This window comes from Musca autumnalis, unplaced genomic scaffold (assembly GCF_047663935.1).
Source record: "Musca autumnalis isolate F117 unplaced genomic scaffold, ASM4766393v1 scaffold_4, whole genome shotgun sequence".
Lineage (NCBI taxonomy): Eukaryota > Metazoa > Arthropoda > Insecta > Diptera > Muscidae > Musca > Musca autumnalis.
This window is the reverse complement of record NW_027411977.1, coordinates 224,776,639-224,795,255: the sequence shown is the minus strand read 5'-3', so window position 1 is coordinate 224,795,255 and position 18,617 is coordinate 224,776,639. Positions and strand designations below refer to the sequence as shown.

The following is an 18,617-nucleotide window of genomic DNA, read 5'->3' as shown; positions in this document are numbered from 1 at the left end:
TTCTCCTACACAAAGGTCGACCTTTGAGATAGTCTCCTATACAGAAGTCGACCTATGAGGTCATCTTCTATACAGAAGTCGACCTATGAGGTCGTCTTCTCTACAGAAGTCGACCTATGAGGTCGTCTTCTATACAGAAGTCGGCCATGAGGTCGTCTTCTATACAGCAGTCGACAGAAATACAGAAGTCGGGCTATAAAGTTGTATTCTATATAAAAGTCGACATATGAGGTCGTCTTCTGTACAGAAGTCGACCTATGAGGTCATCTTCTATACAGAAATCGACCTATGAGGTCATCTTCTATACAGAAGTCAACCTATGAGGTCATCTTCTATACAGAAGTCGACCTATGAGGTCATCTTCTATACAGAAGTCGACCTATGAGGTCGTATTCTATACAGAAGTCGAACTATGAGGTCATCTTCTATACAGAAGTCGACCTATGAGGTCATCTTCTATACAGAAGTCGACCTTTGAGGTCATCTTCTATACAGAAGTCGATCCATGAGGTCGTCTTCTATACAGAAGTCGACCTATGAGGTCATCTTCTATACAGAAGTCGACCTATGAGGTCGTCTTCTCTACAGAAGTCGACCTATGAGGTCGACTTCTATACAGAAGTCGGCCATGAGGTCGTCTTCTATACAGAAGTCGATCCATGAAGTCGTCTTCTGTACAGAAGTCGACCCATGAGGTCGTCTTCTATACCGAAGTCGACCTATGAGGTCGTTTCCCACACAGAAAACGACCTATGAGGTCGTCTTCTATACAGAAGTCGACCTATGAGGTCATCTTCTATACAGAAGTCGACCTATGAGGCCATCTTCTATACAGAAGTCGACCTATGAGGTCGTCTTCTATACAGAAGTCGACCTATGAGGTCGTCTTTTATACAGAAGTCGACCTATGAGGTCATCTTCTATACAGAAGTCGACCTATGAGGTCATCTTCTATACAGAAGTCGACCTATGAGGTCATCTTCTATACCGCAGCTGATCTATGAGGTCGTCTTCTATACAGAAGTCGACCTATGAGGTCATCTTCTATACAGAAGTCGACCTATGAGGTCATCTTCTATACAGAAGTCGACCTATGAGGTCATCTTCTATACAGAAGTCGACCTATGAGCTCATCTTGAATACTGCAGCTGATCTATGAGGTCGTCTTCTATACAGAAGTCGACATATGAGGTCATCTTCTATACAGAAGTCGACCTATGAGGTCATCTTCTATACAGAAGTCGACCTATGAGGTCGTCTCCTATACAGAAATCGACCTATGAGGTCGTCTTCTATTCAGGAGTCAACCTATGAGGTCGTCTTCTATATAGGAGTCAACGTGTGGGGTCGAAGTCTACCTAGGAAGTCATCTTCCGTACAGAAGTCGACCTATGATGTCGTCCTTGACATAGAAGTCGAACTAAGAGGTCGTCTTCTATACAGAAGTCGAACTATGAGGTCGTCTTCTATACAGAAGTCGACCTATGAGGTCGTCTTCTATACAGAAGTCGACCTATGAGGTCGTCTTCTATACAGAAGTCGACCTATGAGGTCGTCTTCTATACCGAAGTCGACCTATGAGGTCGTCTTCTATACCGAAGTCGACCTATGAGGTCGTCTTCTATACCGAAGTCGAACTATGAGGTCGTCTTCTATACAGAAGTCGACCTATGAGGTCGTCGTCTATACAGAAGTCGACCTATGAGGTCGTATTCTATACAGAAGTCGAACTATGAGATCTTCTCTTACCTATGAGGTAGAAGTTGATATCTGGATTTGCTCGTCTTCTATACAAAAGAAGATCCCCAATTAGCGTAGTATCATTTGTCATTCTCTATTCTCCTTTTAAGTTATTGTCTTTCCTGTAATAACCACATTTGTGTAGCGAAAAGGAACCACACACACCCTCGTCCATGTGGTATTTCGGGGTAGCCGCCTGTCTGCTCTATGACATCTCTTAAAATTTAGTTTTGTTTGTTTTTGGACTACGAGGTGACGTGATTTATGTGTGATGTTTTTGGTTTTCGTGTTTGTGGTAGTTTGTCGAAACACTTCTCTGAAAATATGTAGATTCTCGGAGACTAGCAGAAGGTGACCACCAAACAACTGACCGCATTAGATGATTATTCTACGCTTCTTTTAATACGCTGATATCTCATTCAAAGTACGTACGCAACGGGAGCACAAAAGTCGAAAATAAATTCATAACGGAATAATGTCATCAATAAAATGTTGTGTATTTCCTCGAAGAAGACAATCCACCTATTTACCGTCTGCCGTGCAAGTCGAATCAATTGCCGATGAAGAAGAGGAATTAACACCATTGGGTATTTGCTTTAACGTAAAAGAATAAAATCCTAAAATTATACCTCAAAATCGAAAGGTTGAAAAAGTGATTTGTGCAAAATTGTGAATTATGGGTTCGTTGGCGGCGAAACCCCCCAAAATTACAAAGGCCAAAACAGCAAAAGCAACTATTGAATTTGTTGCCCCGCCAAAATGATAAGTGCGCCCGATACGGGAATTAGTAGTTAGTTGATTTTTGTTGTTATTACGAACGGTACTAGCCGCCGCTACTTATCGTCGGGAAAATATATACAACAATTGTGTGTTTTTTTTTTTGTTTCGCTAGACCATTTTTTTGTTTATAAGCTCTGGTGAATGTCGGTGACAGCGTCGCCCAGCACGACAATTGGCAAGTGAATACTAAAAATATTGAGAAAAAACGCCAAATCGAAAAAAATAATAATGGAATCGTTCGACACGTTTTTCTTTTTTTAAACGCAAAAAATTTAATATAAAAATATTTTTACTTACATATATGCGAAAGAAATGAAACAATAACAACAAAGTGACGATTACTAATGACGATGCACAGTGGAATGGAAAATAAAAAAAAATTATAATAATGCGGAAATAAGCAAAACAAAAACAAAATGAATGTGAAATAATATGAATAAGGAAGACCCTCCGCGTTAGTTTACCTGCTTTATAACCCCGAAGTACTCTTTAGTGACCTTGAATACCTTTCAGAGGCCTCTTATAGAAAGCATAATATGGCCAATTGCCCTCTTTACTTTGGTGAAATATTTTCAAGCACTTGGATGGCCTACAAATCGACACTTGGCCTTGGTTACCTCCAGCATGTCTTACCAATACAGAAGTCGTCAAATGAGGTCGTCTTCTATACAGAAGTCAACCTATGAGGTCGTATTCTATACAGAAGTCGATCATTGAGGTCATCTTCTATTCAGAAGTCGACCAATGAGGTCGTCTTCTATTCAGAAGTCGACAAATGAGGTCGTCTTCTATTCAGAAGTCGACAAATGAGGTCGTCTTCTATTCAGAAGTCGACTTATGAGGTTGTCTTCTATTCAGAAGTCGACCAATGAGGTCGTCTTTTATTAAGAAGTCGACCAATGAGGTCGTCTTCTATTTAGAAGTCGATCAATGAGGTCGTCTTCTATTCAGAAGTCGACCAATGAGGTTGTCTTCTATACAGAATTCGACCAATGAGGTCGTCTTCTATTTAGAAGTCGACTTATGAGGTTGTCTTCTATTCAGAAGCCGACCAATGAGGTCGTATTCTATACAGAAGTCGACCATTGAGGTCATCTTCTATTCAGAAGTCGACAAATGAGGTCGTCTTCTATTCAGAAGTCGACAAATGAGGTCGTCTTCTATTCAGAAGTCGACAAATGAGGTCGTCTTCTATTCAGAAGTCGACTTATGAGGTTGTCTTCTATTCAGAAGTCGACCAATGAGGTCGTCTTTTATTCAGAAGTCGACCAATGAGGTCGTCTTCTATTTAGAAGTCGACCAGTGAGGTCGTCTTCTATTCAGAAGTCGACCAATGAGGTTGTCTTCTATACAGAATTCGAACAATGAGGTCGTCTTCTATTTAGAAGTCGACTTATGAGGTTGTCTTCTATTCAGAAGTCGACCAATGAGGTCGTCTTTTATTCAGAAGTCGACCAATGAGGTCGTCTTCTATTTAGAAGTCGACCAATGAGGTCGTATTCTATACAGAAGTCGACCATTGAGGTCATCTTCTATTCAGAAGTCGACCAATGAGGTCGTCTTTTATTCAGAAGTCGACCAATGAGGTCGTCTTCTATTTAGAAGTCGACCTATGAGGTCGTATTCTATACAGAAGTCGACCATTGAGGTCATCTTCTATACAGAATTCGAACAATGAGGTCGTCTTCTATTTAGAAGTCGACTTATGAGGTTGTCTTCTATACAGAAGTCAACCTATGAGGTCGTATTCTATACAGAAGTCGATCATTGAGGTCATCTTCTATTCAGAAGTCGACCAATGAGGTCGTCTTCTATTCAGAAGTCGACAAATGAGGTCGTCTTCTATTCAGAAGTCGACAAATGAGGTCGTCTTCTATTCAGAAGTCGACTTATGAGGTTGTCTTCTATTCAGAAGTCGACCAATGAGGTCGTCTTTTATTAAGAAGTCGACCAATGAGGTCGTCTTCTATTTAGAAGTCGATCAATGAGGTCGTCTTCTATTCAGAAGTCGACCAATGAGGTTGTCTTCTATACAGAATTCGACCAATGAGGTCGTCTTCTATTTAGAAGTCGACTTATGAGGTTGTCTTCTATTCAGAAGCCGACCAATGAGGTCGTATTCTATACAGAAGTCGACCATTGAGGTCATCTTCTATTCAGAAGTCGACAAATGAGGTCGTCTTCTATTCAGAAGTCGACAAATGAGGTCGTCTTCTATTCAGAAGTCGACAAATGAGGTCGTCTTCTATTCAGAAGTCGACTTATGAGGTTGTCTTCTATTCAGAAGTCGACCAATGAGGTCGTCTTTTATTCAGAAGTCGACCAATGAGGTCGTCTTCTATTTAGAAGTCGACCAGTGAGGTCGTCTTCTATTCAGAAGTCGACCAATGAGGTTGTCTTCTATACAGAATTCGAACAATGAGGTCGTCTTCTATTTAGAAGTCGACTTATGAGGTTGTCTTCTATTCAGAAGTCGACCAATGAGGTCGTCTTTTATTCAGAAGTCGACCAATGAGGTCGTCTTCTATTTAGAAGTCGACCAATGAGGTCGTATTCTATACAGAAGTCGACCATTGAGGTCATCTTCTATTCAGAAGTCGACCAATGAGGTCGTCTTTTATTCAGAAGTCGACCAATGAGGTCGTCTTCTATTTAGAAGTCGACCTATGAGGTCGTATTCTATACAGAAGTCGACCATTGAGGTCATCTTCTATACAGAATTCGAACAATGAGGTCGTCTTCTATTTAGAAGTCGACTTATGAGGTTGTCTTCTATTCAGAAGTCGACCAATGAGGTCGTCTTTTATTCAGAAGTCGACCAATGAGGTCGTCTTCTATTCAGAAATCGACCAATGAGGTCGTCTTCTATTCAGAAGTCGACCAATAAGGTCGTCTTCTATTTAGAAGTCGACTTATGAGGTTGTCTTCTATACAAAAGTCGACTTATGAGGTTGTCTTCTATACAGAATTCGACCAATGAGGTCGTCTTCTATTCAGAAGTCGACCAATGAGGTCGTCTTCTATTCAGAAGTCGACCAATGAGGTCTATTTAGAAGTCGACCAATGAGGTCGTATTCTATACAGAAGTCGACCATTAAGGTCATCTTCTATTCAGAAGTCGACAAATGAGGTCGTCTTCTATTCAGAAGTCGACTTATGAGGTTGTCTTCTATTCAGAAGTCGACCAATGAGGTCGTCTTTTATTCAGAAGTCGACCAATGAGGTCGTCTTCTATTCAGAAGTCGACCAATGAGGTTGTCTTCTATACAGAATTCGAACAATGAGGTCGTCTTCTATTTAGAAGTCGACTTATGAGGTTGTCTTCTATTCAGAAGTCGACCAATGAGGTCGTCTTTTATTCAGAAGTCGACCAATGAGGTCGTCTTCTATTTAGAAGTCGACCAATGAGGTCGTATTCTATACAGAAGTCGACCATTGAGGTTGTCTTCTATTCAGAACTCGACCAATGAGGTCGTCTTCTATAAAGAAGTCGACCAATGAGGTCGTCTTCTATTCAGAAGTCGACCAATGAGGTCGTCTTCTATTCAGAAGTCGACCAATGAGGTCGTCTTCTATTCAGAAATCGACCAATGAGGTCGTCTTCTATTCAGAAGTCGACCAATTAGGTCGTCTTCTATTTAGAAGTCGACTTATGAGGTTGTCTTCTATACAAAAGTCGACTTATGAGGTTGTCTTCTATACAGAATTCGACCAATGAGGTCGTCTTCTATTCAGAAGTCGACCAATGAGGTCGTCTTCTATTCAGAAGTCGACCAATGAGGTCGTCTTCTATTCAGAAGTCGACCAATGAGGTCGTCTTCTATTCAGAAGTCGACCAATGAGGTCGTCTTCTATTCAGAAGTCGACCAATGAGGTCGTCTTCTATTCAGAAGTCGACCAATGAGGTTGTCTTCTATACAGAATTCGACCAATGAGGTCGTCTTCTATTTAGAAGTCGACTTATGAGGTTGTCTTCTATTCAGAAGTCGACCAATGAGGTCGTCTTTTACTCAGAAGTCGACCAATGAGATAGTCTTCTATTTAGAAGTCGACCAATGAGGTCGTCTTCTATTCAGAAGTCGACCAATGAGGTCGTCTTCTATTCAGAAGTCGACCAATGAGGTCTTTTTTTATTCAGAAGTCGACTAATGAGGTCGTCTTCTATTCAGAAGTCGACCAATGAGGTCGTCTTCTATTCAGAAGTCGACCAATGAGGTCATCTTCTATTCAGAAGTCGACCAATGAGGTCGTCTTCTATTCAGAAGTCGACCAATGAGGTCGTCTTCTATTCAGAAGTCGACCAATGAGGTCGTCTTCTATTCAGAAGTCGACCAATGAGGTCGTCTTCTATTCAGAAGTCGACCAATGAGGTCGTCTTCTATTCAGAAGTCGACCAATGAGGTCGTCTTTTATTCAGAAGTCGACCAATGAGGTCGTCTTCTATTCAGAAGTCGACCAATGAGATAGTTTTCTATTCAGAAGTCGACCAATGAGGTCGTCTTCTATTCAGAAGTCGACCAATGAGGTCGTCTTCTATTCAGAAGTCGACCAATGAGGTCGTCTTCTATTCAGAAGTCGACCAATGATGTCGTCTTCTATTCAGAAGTCGACCAATGAGGTCGTCTTCTATTCAGAAGTCTACCAATGAGATAGTCTTCTATACAAAAGTCGACTTATGAGGTTGTCTTCTATACAGAATTCAACCAATGAGGTCGTCTTTTATTCAGAAGTCGACCAATGAGGTCGTCTTCTATTCAGAAGTCGACCAATGAGATAGTCTTCTATACAAAAGTCGACTTATGAGGTTGTCTTCTATTCAGAAGTCGACCAATGAGGTCGTCTTCCATTCAGAAGTCGACCAATGAGGTCGTCTTCTATTTAGAAGTCGACTTATGAGGTTGTCTTCTATTCAGAAGTCGACCAATGAGGTTGTCTTCTATTCAGAAGTCGACCAATGAGGTCGTCTTCTATTCAGAAGTCGACCAATGAGGTCGTCTTCTATTCAGAAGTCGACCAATGAGGTCGTCTTCTATTCAGAAGTCGACCAATGAGGCCGTCTTCTATTCAGAAGTCGACCAATGAGGTCGTCTTCTATTCAGAAGTCTACCAATGAGGTCGTCTTCTATTCAGAAGTCGACCAATGAGGTCGTCTTCTATTCAGAAGTCGACCAATGAGGTCGTCTTCTATTCAGAAGTCGACCAAGGAGGTCGTCTTCTATTCAGAAGTCGACCAATGAGGTCGTCTTCTATTCAGAAGTCTACCAATGAGGTCGTCTTCTATTCAGAAGTCTACCAATGAGGTCGTCTTCTATTCAGAATGAGGTTGTCTTCTATTCAGAAGTCGACCAATGAGGTTGTCTTCTATTCAGAAGTCGACTAATGAGGTCGTCTTCTATTCAGAAGTCGACCAATGAGGTCGTCTTTTATTCAGAAGTCGACCAATGAGGTTGTCTTCTATTCAGAAGTCGACCAATGGGGTTGTCTTCTATTTAGAAGTCGACTTATGAAGTTGTCTTCTATTCAGAAGTCGACCAATGAGGTCGTCTTTTATTCAGAAGTCGACCAATGAGGTCGTCTTCTATTCAGAAGTCGACCAATGAGGTCGTCTTCTATTCAGAACTCGACCAATGTGGTCGTCTTCTATACAAAAGTCGACTTATGAGGTTGTCTTCTATTTAGAAGTCGACTTATGAGGTTGTCTTCTATTCAGAAGTCGACCAATGAGGTCGTCTTTTATTCAGAAGTCGACCAATGAGGTCGTCTTCTATTCAGAAACCAAACAATGAGGCGATCTTCTATAGAGAAGATAACATTTCTTCTATAAAGTAGTCGACCAATGTGGTCATCTTCTACTCAGAAGTCATCCAATAAGATCTTCGTGTATATATAAAGGGTCTTATGAGGTAGTCTCTGAGGTCGTCTTCTATACAGAAGGCAACCTGTGAGGTCGTCTTCTTTACGGAAGGCAATCTGTGAGGTCGTCTTCTGTACAAAAGTCAACTTATGAGGTTGTCTTCTATACAGAAGTCGGCCGATGAGATCGTCTTCTATATAGAAGTCAAACAATGGAGTCGCCTATAGGCCTGTTCTGAATGGAAGATTCTTCTACAGACTCTATCTGAAAGAAATCATAGAACCTTTCTGAAAGAACCCGGGCCTCTACATACCCTTTCTGAAAGAAATGGTGCTTCTATTGACCCTTTCTGAAAGTAACAGAGCTTTTATACAAACCGAGGTTCTATAGACCCTTCCTAAAAGAAACCGAGCTTCTATAAAACCTTTCTGAAAGAAACCGGGCTTCTATAGACCCTTTCTGAAATAAACCGGGCTTCTATATACTACTTCTGAAAAAAGCCGGGCTTCTATTGACCCTTTTTGGAAGGAACCTGGTTTCTATTGAACCTTTATGAAAGAAATCGGGCTTCTATAGGCTCCTTCTGAAATAAGCCGGGCTTCTATAGGCCCTTTATGAAAGAAACTGGGATTCTATAGACCCTTTCTGAAAGTAAATGGGCTACTATAGACACTTTCTGAAAGAAACTGGCCTTCTATAGACCATTTCTGAAAGAAAACGTGCTTCCATAGACCTTTTCTAAACGTAACCGGGGTTCGATAGACCCTTTCTGAAAGAAACCAGGTCGTCTTCCATACTGTGAAGTCTACCAACAACGGATTCTTCTTTAAAGAAAGCGTCTATATGGTCGCCTTCTATACAGAAGTCGCCCTATTAGATCGTCTTCAATACAGAAGACGACCAATGAGGTCATGTTCCATACAGATATCGGCCTAGGAGGTCGTCTTCCATACAGAATTGGGACTATATGGTCATCTTATATATAGACGTCGCTTAATGACAGGCCATCTTATGTACAGGCGTCGTTTTTATATACATAAGTCGACATCCAGGGTCGTTTTCTGTAGAGAAGTCGTCCTATGAGGTCGACTTCTATACAGCAGTCGTCCAATGAGGAAGTTTTCTATACAGAAGTCGATCAATGAGATCGTTTCTATACAGAAGACGACCTAAAAGGTTTTTGTGATTGCAGAAGTTGTCGAAGTAGTCCGACTTTTATAAAGAATGCTCCTATGAAGTGGGCTTTTATAGGGAAGTTGTCCAGTCGGGGCCGTCTTCTTTTCAAAAAAAGTTAAATTGGATCGTCTCCCGTCTGCTAAATGGACGACGTCTTATGCGGACCTTCTCAATATAGAAGCCCGACCACTGAGGCCTTTTCTATACAGACGTCTTATGCGGTTATCTGGTCTTCTGCAATACAGCTGTCAATGATTATAAGATCGGTTGGATCATCGGGAATACCCTAAGGTCATTAACCCTCTCAGTCCCTGTGTCAAATATATTTGACATTTAGCAATGTTTTTATATGGGCAGAAATTATTTTTTACACGTAATGGGATATCGTTTCTGCACACCTTCTATATTACCGGCTATGCCGCCTAAGAGTCCTTGAATAAATGTTCTATGCCATCGAAGCGCGTCCGCTGCTTGAGAGAACTTTTTATGGCCTAAAGCCCAGAGATACATTTTTTTATGTTCGGTAGGGAGAACATGTATGCCCAAAGGTAAAAAAAACCGTTTCTAGAAGTCATCTTATATGTCCGGATAGTCATTTTCTGAGGCCTTTTATTCTTTGATTGCAATAATAAAATTTTTTATAAATTTTTTCTATGATGTGGGGACATCTTCTTCTGAGACATTTGATATGTTTTATCGTGGGTTGTTGTTGTGGTAGCGGCATATGGGTGTGCCAATTTGACCGGCTTAAACCTTCTGGATTTCGCGTCCATCCGGTGCATAGAACCCGCTACCGTGGATTATCTGCTAAAAACTTCTTTTTGTCAAAAATTTCTATGAAACTAATTTATTTTATCATGCCCACTTCAATCTGTAACCACTGTGCAAATTGCATAAATATACATTTTTGATAAAAAAACAGTTGTGCACATTTTTCCCTGCTTTCATTCTACAATAGCAGATGTTTGGGAAAAAAATTGCAACAGGCTTTTGTTTGCGTTTACTCTTGGAATAGTAAAATCAGCTGGGGCTGGGACTGTTTGCACGTATCAATGAAGTTCTATGAATAATTTTCTATAATTTCTACACATGATCGGTCACTACGTAATGGTCGTGAGTATGCTTATCGTGTCATCACTTTAAAATTCGAGGTGTCATAGTTAAGAAGAGAGGAAGAAGGGAGAGGGCATAAATAACTAATTTGTCAAAAGCAATATAATATGAAAATTAATCATATCATATCCCAAAAAAACTCACAGTGAGAGAGGAGAGAGGTACCTCAAATAAAAGCAAACAACTTTACGCGATAAAATCAAAATATTAAAAAATTAATAAGGAAAATGGCAAGGAAAGCAAATTGGCCATAACAGAACACGAGAGACCAGCAGTAACAAATCATTGTGTGTTTCTATTTCTATTTTATTTTCTTTGGTTAATCTATTTATAATGTGTGGGCCTATGTCAATGTCACAATGTAGTTGGTACATATTTCATTTTAGTATCTTTTCTCAGAGAGATCTTCTTTTTTTGGATGACTTCTTTTTTTAGTGGCTGTCAAAAACATAAACAGCTGAGTGTTGCTAATCTGTGAACACCAAATTATAATTCCCAGCAAAAAATGATGCTAATCTCACCAAGGATGACACTCTTCACCACAACGAAACTATGATGATGATGGCAATAATAACAATAATGACACACATGATAATCAGTATTTCCCCCTCATTCTATTAAAAAAGAGGTTTCTGGTGACGAAAAAACACAACAAACAATTCATAGCTGGGGGGCAAATTTCACACAAAAAAATATTAGGGGTAGTCGCTGGCAGAGGAATTCTGGATTTTTAAAAATATTTTTAGGGCAACTACCAAGGCTCGTGGATTTTTAAAAATATTTTTAGGGCAACTACCAAGGCTCGTGGATTTTTAAAAATATTTTTAGGGCAACTACCAAGGCTCGTGGATTTTTAAAAATATTTTTAGGCCAACCAAAAAGGCTAGTGGATTTTTAAAAATATTTTTAGGCCAACCAAAAAGGCTAGTGGATTTTTAAAAATATTTTTAGGGCAACTACCAAGGCTCGTGGATTTTTAAAAATATTTTTAGGGCAACTACCAAGGCTCGTGGATTTTTAAAAATATTTTTAGGGCAACTACCAAGGCTCGTGGATTTTTAAAAATATTTTTAGGGCAACTACCAAGGCTCGTGGATTTTTAAAAATATTTTTAGGGCAACTACCAAGGCTCGTGGATTTTTAAAAATATTTTTAGGGCAACTACCAAGGCTCGTGGATTTTTAAAAATATTTTTAGGTGTCCAACCAAGGCTTCGTGGATTTTTAAAAATATTTTTAGGTGTCCAACTAAGGCTTCGTGGATTTGTAAAAATATTTTTAGGTGTCCAACCAAGGCTTCGTGGATTTTTAAAAATATTTTTAGGGTTCTTACAAAGGCTCGTGGATTTTTAAAAATATTTTTAGGGCAACTACCAAGGCTCGTGGATTTTTAAAAATATTTTTAGGGCAACTACCAAGGCTCGTGGATTTTTAAAAATATTTTTAGGGCAACTACCAAGGCTCGTGGATTTTTAAAAATATTTTTAGGGCAACTACCAAGGCTCGTGGATTTTTAAAAATATTTTTAGGTGTCCAACCAAGGCTTCGTGGATTTTTAAAAATATTTTTAGGTGTCCAACTAAGGCTTCGTGGATTTGTAAAAATATTTTTAGGTGTCCAACCAAGGCTTCGTGGATTTTTAAAAATATTTTTAGGGTTCTTACAAAGGCTCGTGGATTTTTAAAAATATTTTTAGGGCAACTACCAAGGCTCGTGGATTTTTAAAAATATTTTTAGGGCAACTACCAAGGCTCGTGGATTTTTAAAAATATTTTTAGGGCAACTACCAAGGCTCGTGGATTTTTAAAAATATTTTTAGGGCAACTACCAAGGCTCGTGGATTTTTAAAAATATTTTTAGGGCAACTACCAAGGCTCGTGGATTTTTAAAAATATTTTTAGGGCAACTACCAAGGCTCGTGGATTTTTAAAAATATTTTTAGGGCAACTACCAAGGCTCGTGGATTTTTAAAAATATTTTTAGGGCAACTACCAAGGCTCGTGGATTTTTAAAAATATTTTTAGGGCAACTACCAAGGCTCGTGGATTTTTAAAAATATTTTTAGGGCAACTACCAAGGCTCGTGGATTTTTAAAAATATTTTTAGGGCAACTACCAAGGCTCGTGGATTTTTAAAAATATTTTTAGGGCAACTACCAAGGCTCGTGGATTTTTAAAAATATTTTTAGGGCAACTACCAAGGCTCGTGGATTTTTAAAAATATTTTTAGGTGTCCAACCAAGGCTTCGTGGATTTTTAAAAATATTTTTAGGTGTCCAACTAAGGCTTCGTGGATTTGTAAAAATATTTTTAGGTGTCCAACCAAGGCTTCGTGGATTTTTAAAAATATTTTTAGGGTTCTTACAAAGGCTCGTGGATTTTTAAAAATATTTTTAGGGCAACTACCAAGGCTCGTGGATTTTTAAAAATATTTTTAGGGCAACTACCAAGGCTCGTGGATTTTTAAAAATATTTTTAGGGCAACTACCAAGGCTCGTGGATTTTTAAAAATATTTTTAGGGCAACTACCAAGGCTCGTGGATTTTTAAAAATATTTTTAGGGCAACTACCAAGGCTCGTGGATTTTTAAAAATATTTTTAGGGCAACTACCAAGGCTCGTGGATTTTTAAAAATATTTTTAGGGCAACTACCAAGGCTCGTGGATTTTTAAAAATATTTTTAGGGCAACTACCAAGGCTCGTGGATTTTTAAAAATATTTTTAGGGCAACTACCAAGGCTCGTGGATTTTTAAAAATATTTTTAGGGCAACTACCAAGGCTCGTGGATTTTTAAAAATATTTTTAGGGCAACTACCAAGGCTCGTGGATTTTTAAAAATATTTTTAGGGCAACTACCAAGGCTCGTGGATTTTTAAAAATATTTTTAGGGCAACTACCAAGGCTCGTGGATTTTTAAAAATATTTTTAGGGCAACTACCAAGGCTCGTGGATTTTTAAAAATATTTTTAGGTGTCCAACCAAGGCTTCGTGGATTTTTAAAAATATTTTTAGGTGTCCAACTAAGGCTTCGTGGATTTGTAAAAATATTTTTAGGTGTCCAACCAAGGCTTCGTGGATTTTTAAAAATATTTTTAGGGTTCTTACAAAGGCTCGTGGATTTTTAAAAATATTTTTAGGGCAACTACCAAGGCTCGTGGATTTTTAAAAATATTTTTAGGGCAACTACCAAGGCTCGTGGATTTTTAAAAATATTTTTAGGGCAACTACCAAGGCTCGTGGATTTTTAAAAATATTTTTAGGGCAACTACCAAGGCTCGTGGATTTTTAAAAATATTTTTAGGTGTCCAACCAAGGCTTCGTGGATTTTTAAAAATATTTTTAGGTGTCCAACTAAGGCTTCGTGGATTTGTAAAAATATTTTTAGGTGTCCAACCAAGGCTTCGTGGATTTTTAAAAATATTTTTAGGGTTCTTACAAAGGCTCGTGGATTTTTAAAAATATTTTTAGGGCAACTACCAAGGCTCGTGGATTTTTAAAAATATTTTTAGGGCAACTACCAAGGCTCGTGGATTTTTAAAAATATTTTTAGGGCAACTACCAAGGCTCGTGGATTTTTAAAAATATTTTTAGGGCAACTACCAAGGCTCGTGGATTTTTAAAAATATTTTTAGGGCAACTACCAAGGCTCGTGGATTTTTAAAAATATGTTTAGGGCAACTACCAAGGCTCGTGGATTTTTAAAAATATTTTTAGGGCAACTACCAAGGCTCGTGGATTTTTAAAAATATTTTTAGGTGTCCAACCAAGGCTTCGTGGATTTTTAAAAATATTTTTAGGTGTCCAACCAAGGCTTCGTGGATTTTTAAGAATATTTTTAGGTGTCCAACCAAGGCTTCGTGGATTTTTAAGAATATTTTTAGGTGTCCAACCAAGGCTTCGTGGATTTTTAAAAATATTTTTAGGTGTCCAACAGAGGCTTCGTGGATTTTTAAAAATTTTTTTAGGTGTCCAACCAAGGCTTCGTGGATTTTTAAAAATATTTTTAGGGTTCTTACAAAGGCTCGTGGATTTTAAAAATATTTTTAGGGTTCTTACAAAGGCTCGTGGATTTTTAAAAATATTTTTAGGTGTCCAACCAAGGCTTCGTGGATTTTTAAAAATATTTTTAGGTGTCCAACCAAGGCGATTAGATGCTGTTGTGTATACCAATGTCTACTCAGAACTCCAACGTGGAATGTAATTACACTCTGGACTTCTTAATTTGTTCTTGATTTTAAAGAGATTTTTTGTTTGTTGTGAATACCCCTAATACATGTGTGTTATACTGTATCGTGTATCGCGCGAGATAGCAGCGCGTGGATTTTTAAGAATATTTTTAGGTGTCCAACCAAGGCTTCGTGGATTTTTAAAAATATTTTTAGGTGTCCAACAGAGGCTTCGTGGATTTTTAAAAATTTTTTTAGGTGTCCAACCAAGGCTTCGTGGATTTTTAAAAATATTTTTAGGGTTCTTACAAAGGCTCGTGGATTTTAAAAATATTTTTAGGGTTCTTACAAAGGCTCGTGGATTTTTAAAAATATTTTTAGGTGTCCAACCAAGGCTTCGTGGATTTTTAAAAATATTTTTAGGTGTCCAACCAAGGCGATTAGATGCTGTTGTGTATACCAATGTCTACTCAGAACTCCAACGTGGAATGTAATTACACTCTGGACTTCTTAATTTGTTCTTGATTTTAAAGAGATTTTTTGTTTGTTGTGAATACCCCTAATACATGTGTGTTATACTGTATCGTGTATCGCGCGAGATAGCAGCGCTTTTTTGTGTGTCGCATATTTTTTTTTTGTTGTTCTCAACAATATTATTATTGTATAATTCAGAAATCACTCGAATAGCAAAAAAGAACAACAACAACAAAACACATTGATGATTTTGTTGTTATTTTGTATTTCATTAACAAATTTCAAACAGACTTGCGATGTAGTATTGAAAACACAAGTTTTTTTGTTTTGTTCTATCTCGGTTGCATATGCGAAAAAAGAAAGAGTTTTTTGAAAACTGAAAAAAATGCTTCATTCAATATTTTCAGGTGAAGATGATGGCTCCGATTGTACCTCCTTCTATGCCGAATATGATCCATTTGATTATCTCTACAGTGGTGGTAGTACACAATGTTCAGATCCCGTCTATGAGGCAGTTAATAAATTGGACAAGACAGCTGTTAGTCCCAATGGTATGTAGTAATGATTTTAAAAATCTTATTGAAATTAAACAAATTATTTTTTTTTCTCAGTATCCAACATAGGTTGGCGTCTGGATTATGGTAACGCCGCAGACAATGCTCGTGATTTTGATGCACAATCCACCTATTCCTTTGGCTCGGCACAAACACAATCCCACTCACATTCTCCACCACCACCTCTGCCACCGCGTAACAGTGGCACCGGAGGCAGTATTGCCTCATTCAACACCTTTGCCCGTGATTTTGTGGCAAATGAAGCCTATGCCCCGGTACTCAATGTTGAACATGTTTTGGATAGGCGAAAAACTTATTCACGTCTCTATGATATGGTCACCGATCAAAGGACCATTGATCCGGAGTTATTAGATTTTTACTATATGGTTAAGGAATTGCGTCAGAATTATCCACACAATGATGAGACAACAAATGTGGGTCACATAATTGCCTCGGAATTTAATTACCATTATCACTATGAGACAAGTATTAAGATTCTGGTACATCCCGCCTTGAATGCTCTATTTCCCGATGCTGAGGCGGCCACCTTAAATGGTGGTCAGTTTAAGGGTTATGGGGCACCGGTCATATTTACCTGTGACAGTAAGTTTGAGACTGCGATACTCTTTAAAAACCCTTTTTAATAACCCTTTGCTTTGTTTTTAGTTAATACCCCCGTGGAACTGGTCATTAGCCAAGCATTTTGCTCCCTGGAAGGTCAAATACGTGGTTCGGTTAATGATTATGCCGTCAAACCCATTGGCCTGTCCGAATGGCTAGCCAATACCTCAAAATTAAGTCAATTGGAATGTGTTCACAATAGTTTAAAACTTGAAAAAGATGTACAATTGGGTCTGTGCCTGAAGAGCCGGGAAAATATGCAAGTCATTGCCCGCACCCAGCGTGACGATATGAATGATATGGATCTGAGGCCGGAGGATGTGTTGCCCAATGAAACGGCCACCACAATTACTTACGATCATATGATGATATTAATAGGTAAGGATAGAGAGAGACAAATAGAAAGAGGGACAGTTTTTTTTTTAAAAATATTATTCCAATACGTTTATTGAATTATTTAAAAAAAAATATTTTTTCAATAAACGTGGATTTTTTAAAAAATATTTTTCCAATAATCGAGGATTTTTTAAAAAATATTTTTTTCAAAAATCCTGGATTTTTTAAAAAGTATTTTTCCAATAAGCGTGAATTTTTAAAAAAATGTTTTTCCAATAAACTTTGATTTTTTAAAAATTATTTTCCAATAAACTTGGTTTTTTCAAAAATATTTTCCGATAAAAAATACTTTTTCCAATAATCGATGATTTTTTTGAAAAAAATATTTCTACAATAAACGTGGATTTTTTAAAAAATATTTCTACAATAAACGTGGATTTTTTAAAAAATATTTCTACAATAAACGTGGATTTTTTAAAAAATATTTCTACAATAAACGTGGATTTTTTAAAAAAAATTTCTACAATAAACGTGGATTTTTTTTAAAAATATTTCTACAATAAACGTGGATTTTTTAAAAAATATTTCTACAATAAACGTGGATTTTTTAAAAAATATTTCTACAATAAACGTGGATTTTTTAAAAAATATTTCTACAATAAACGTCGATTTTTTAAAGAAATATTTTTCCAATAATCGTGGATTTTTTAAAAAAATATTTCTACAATAAACGTGGATTTTTTAAAAAATATTTCTACAATAAACGTGGATTTTTTAAAAAATATTTCTACAATAAACGTGGATTTTTTAAAAAATATTTCTACAATAAACGTGGATTTTTTAAAAAATATTTCTACAATAAACGTGGATTTTTTAAAAAATATTTCTACAATAAACGTGGATTTTTTAAAAAATATTTCTACAATAAACGTGGATTTTTTAAAAAATATTTCTACAATAAATGTGGATTTTTTAAAAAATATTTCTACAATAAACGTGGATTTTTTAAAAAATATTTCTACAATAAACGTGGATTTTTTAAAAAATATTTCTACAATAAACGTGGATTTTTTAAAAAATATTTCTACAATAAACGTGGATTTTTTAAAAAATATTTCTACAATAAACGTGGATTTTTTAAAAAATATTTCTACAATAAACGTGGATTTTTTAAAAAAATATTTCTACAATAAACGTGGATTTTTTAAAAAATATTTCTACAATAAACGTGGATTTTTTTAAAAAATATTTCTACAATAAACGTGGATTTTTTAAAAAATATTTCTACAATAAACGTGGATTTTTTAAAAAATATTTCTACAATAAATGTGGATTTTTTAAAAAATATTTCTACAATAAACGTGGATTTTTTAAAAAATATTTCTACAATAAACGTGGATTTTTTAAAAAATATTTCTACAATAAACGTGGATTTTTTAAAAAATATTTCTACAATAAACGTGGATTTTTTAAAAAATATTTCTACAATAAACGTGGATTTTTTAAAAAATATTTCTACAATAAACGTGGATTTTTTAAAAAAATATTTCTACAATAAACGTGGATTTTTTAAAAAATATTTCTACAATAAACGTGGATTTTTTTAAAAAATATTTCTACAATAAACGTGGATTTTTTAAAAAATATTTCTACAATAAACGTGGATTTTTTAAAAAATATTTCTACAATAAACGTGGATTTTTTAAAAAATATTTCTACAATAAACGTGGATTTTTTAAAAAATATTTCTACAATAAACGTGGATTTTTTAAAAAATATTTCTACAATAAACGTGGATTTTTTA

At 36.8% G+C, this 18,617-nt stretch overlaps 1 protein-coding gene across 6 annotated transcripts in view; it reads left to right on the top strand.

Moving 5' to 3' along the window:
- The window catches only part of Pi3K68D (phosphatidylinositol-4-phosphate 3-kinase catalytic subunit Pi3K68D), an 86,346-nt gene that overhangs the window by 37,539 nt on the left and 30,190 nt on the right, over positions 1 to 18,617 (top strand). For all 6 annotated transcript variants that reach the window (XM_073986845.1, XM_073986846.1, XM_073986848.1 and 3 more), the window contains 3 exons: positions 15,710 to 15,853; positions 15,914 to 16,459; positions 16,523 to 16,855. In XM_073986845.1, the coding sequence (XP_073842946.1) occupies positions 15,710 to 15,853; positions 15,914 to 16,459; positions 16,523 to 16,855 (1,023 nt within the window). The remainder of the gene's footprint in view (positions 1 to 15,709; positions 15,854 to 15,913; positions 16,460 to 16,522; positions 16,856 to 18,617) is intronic.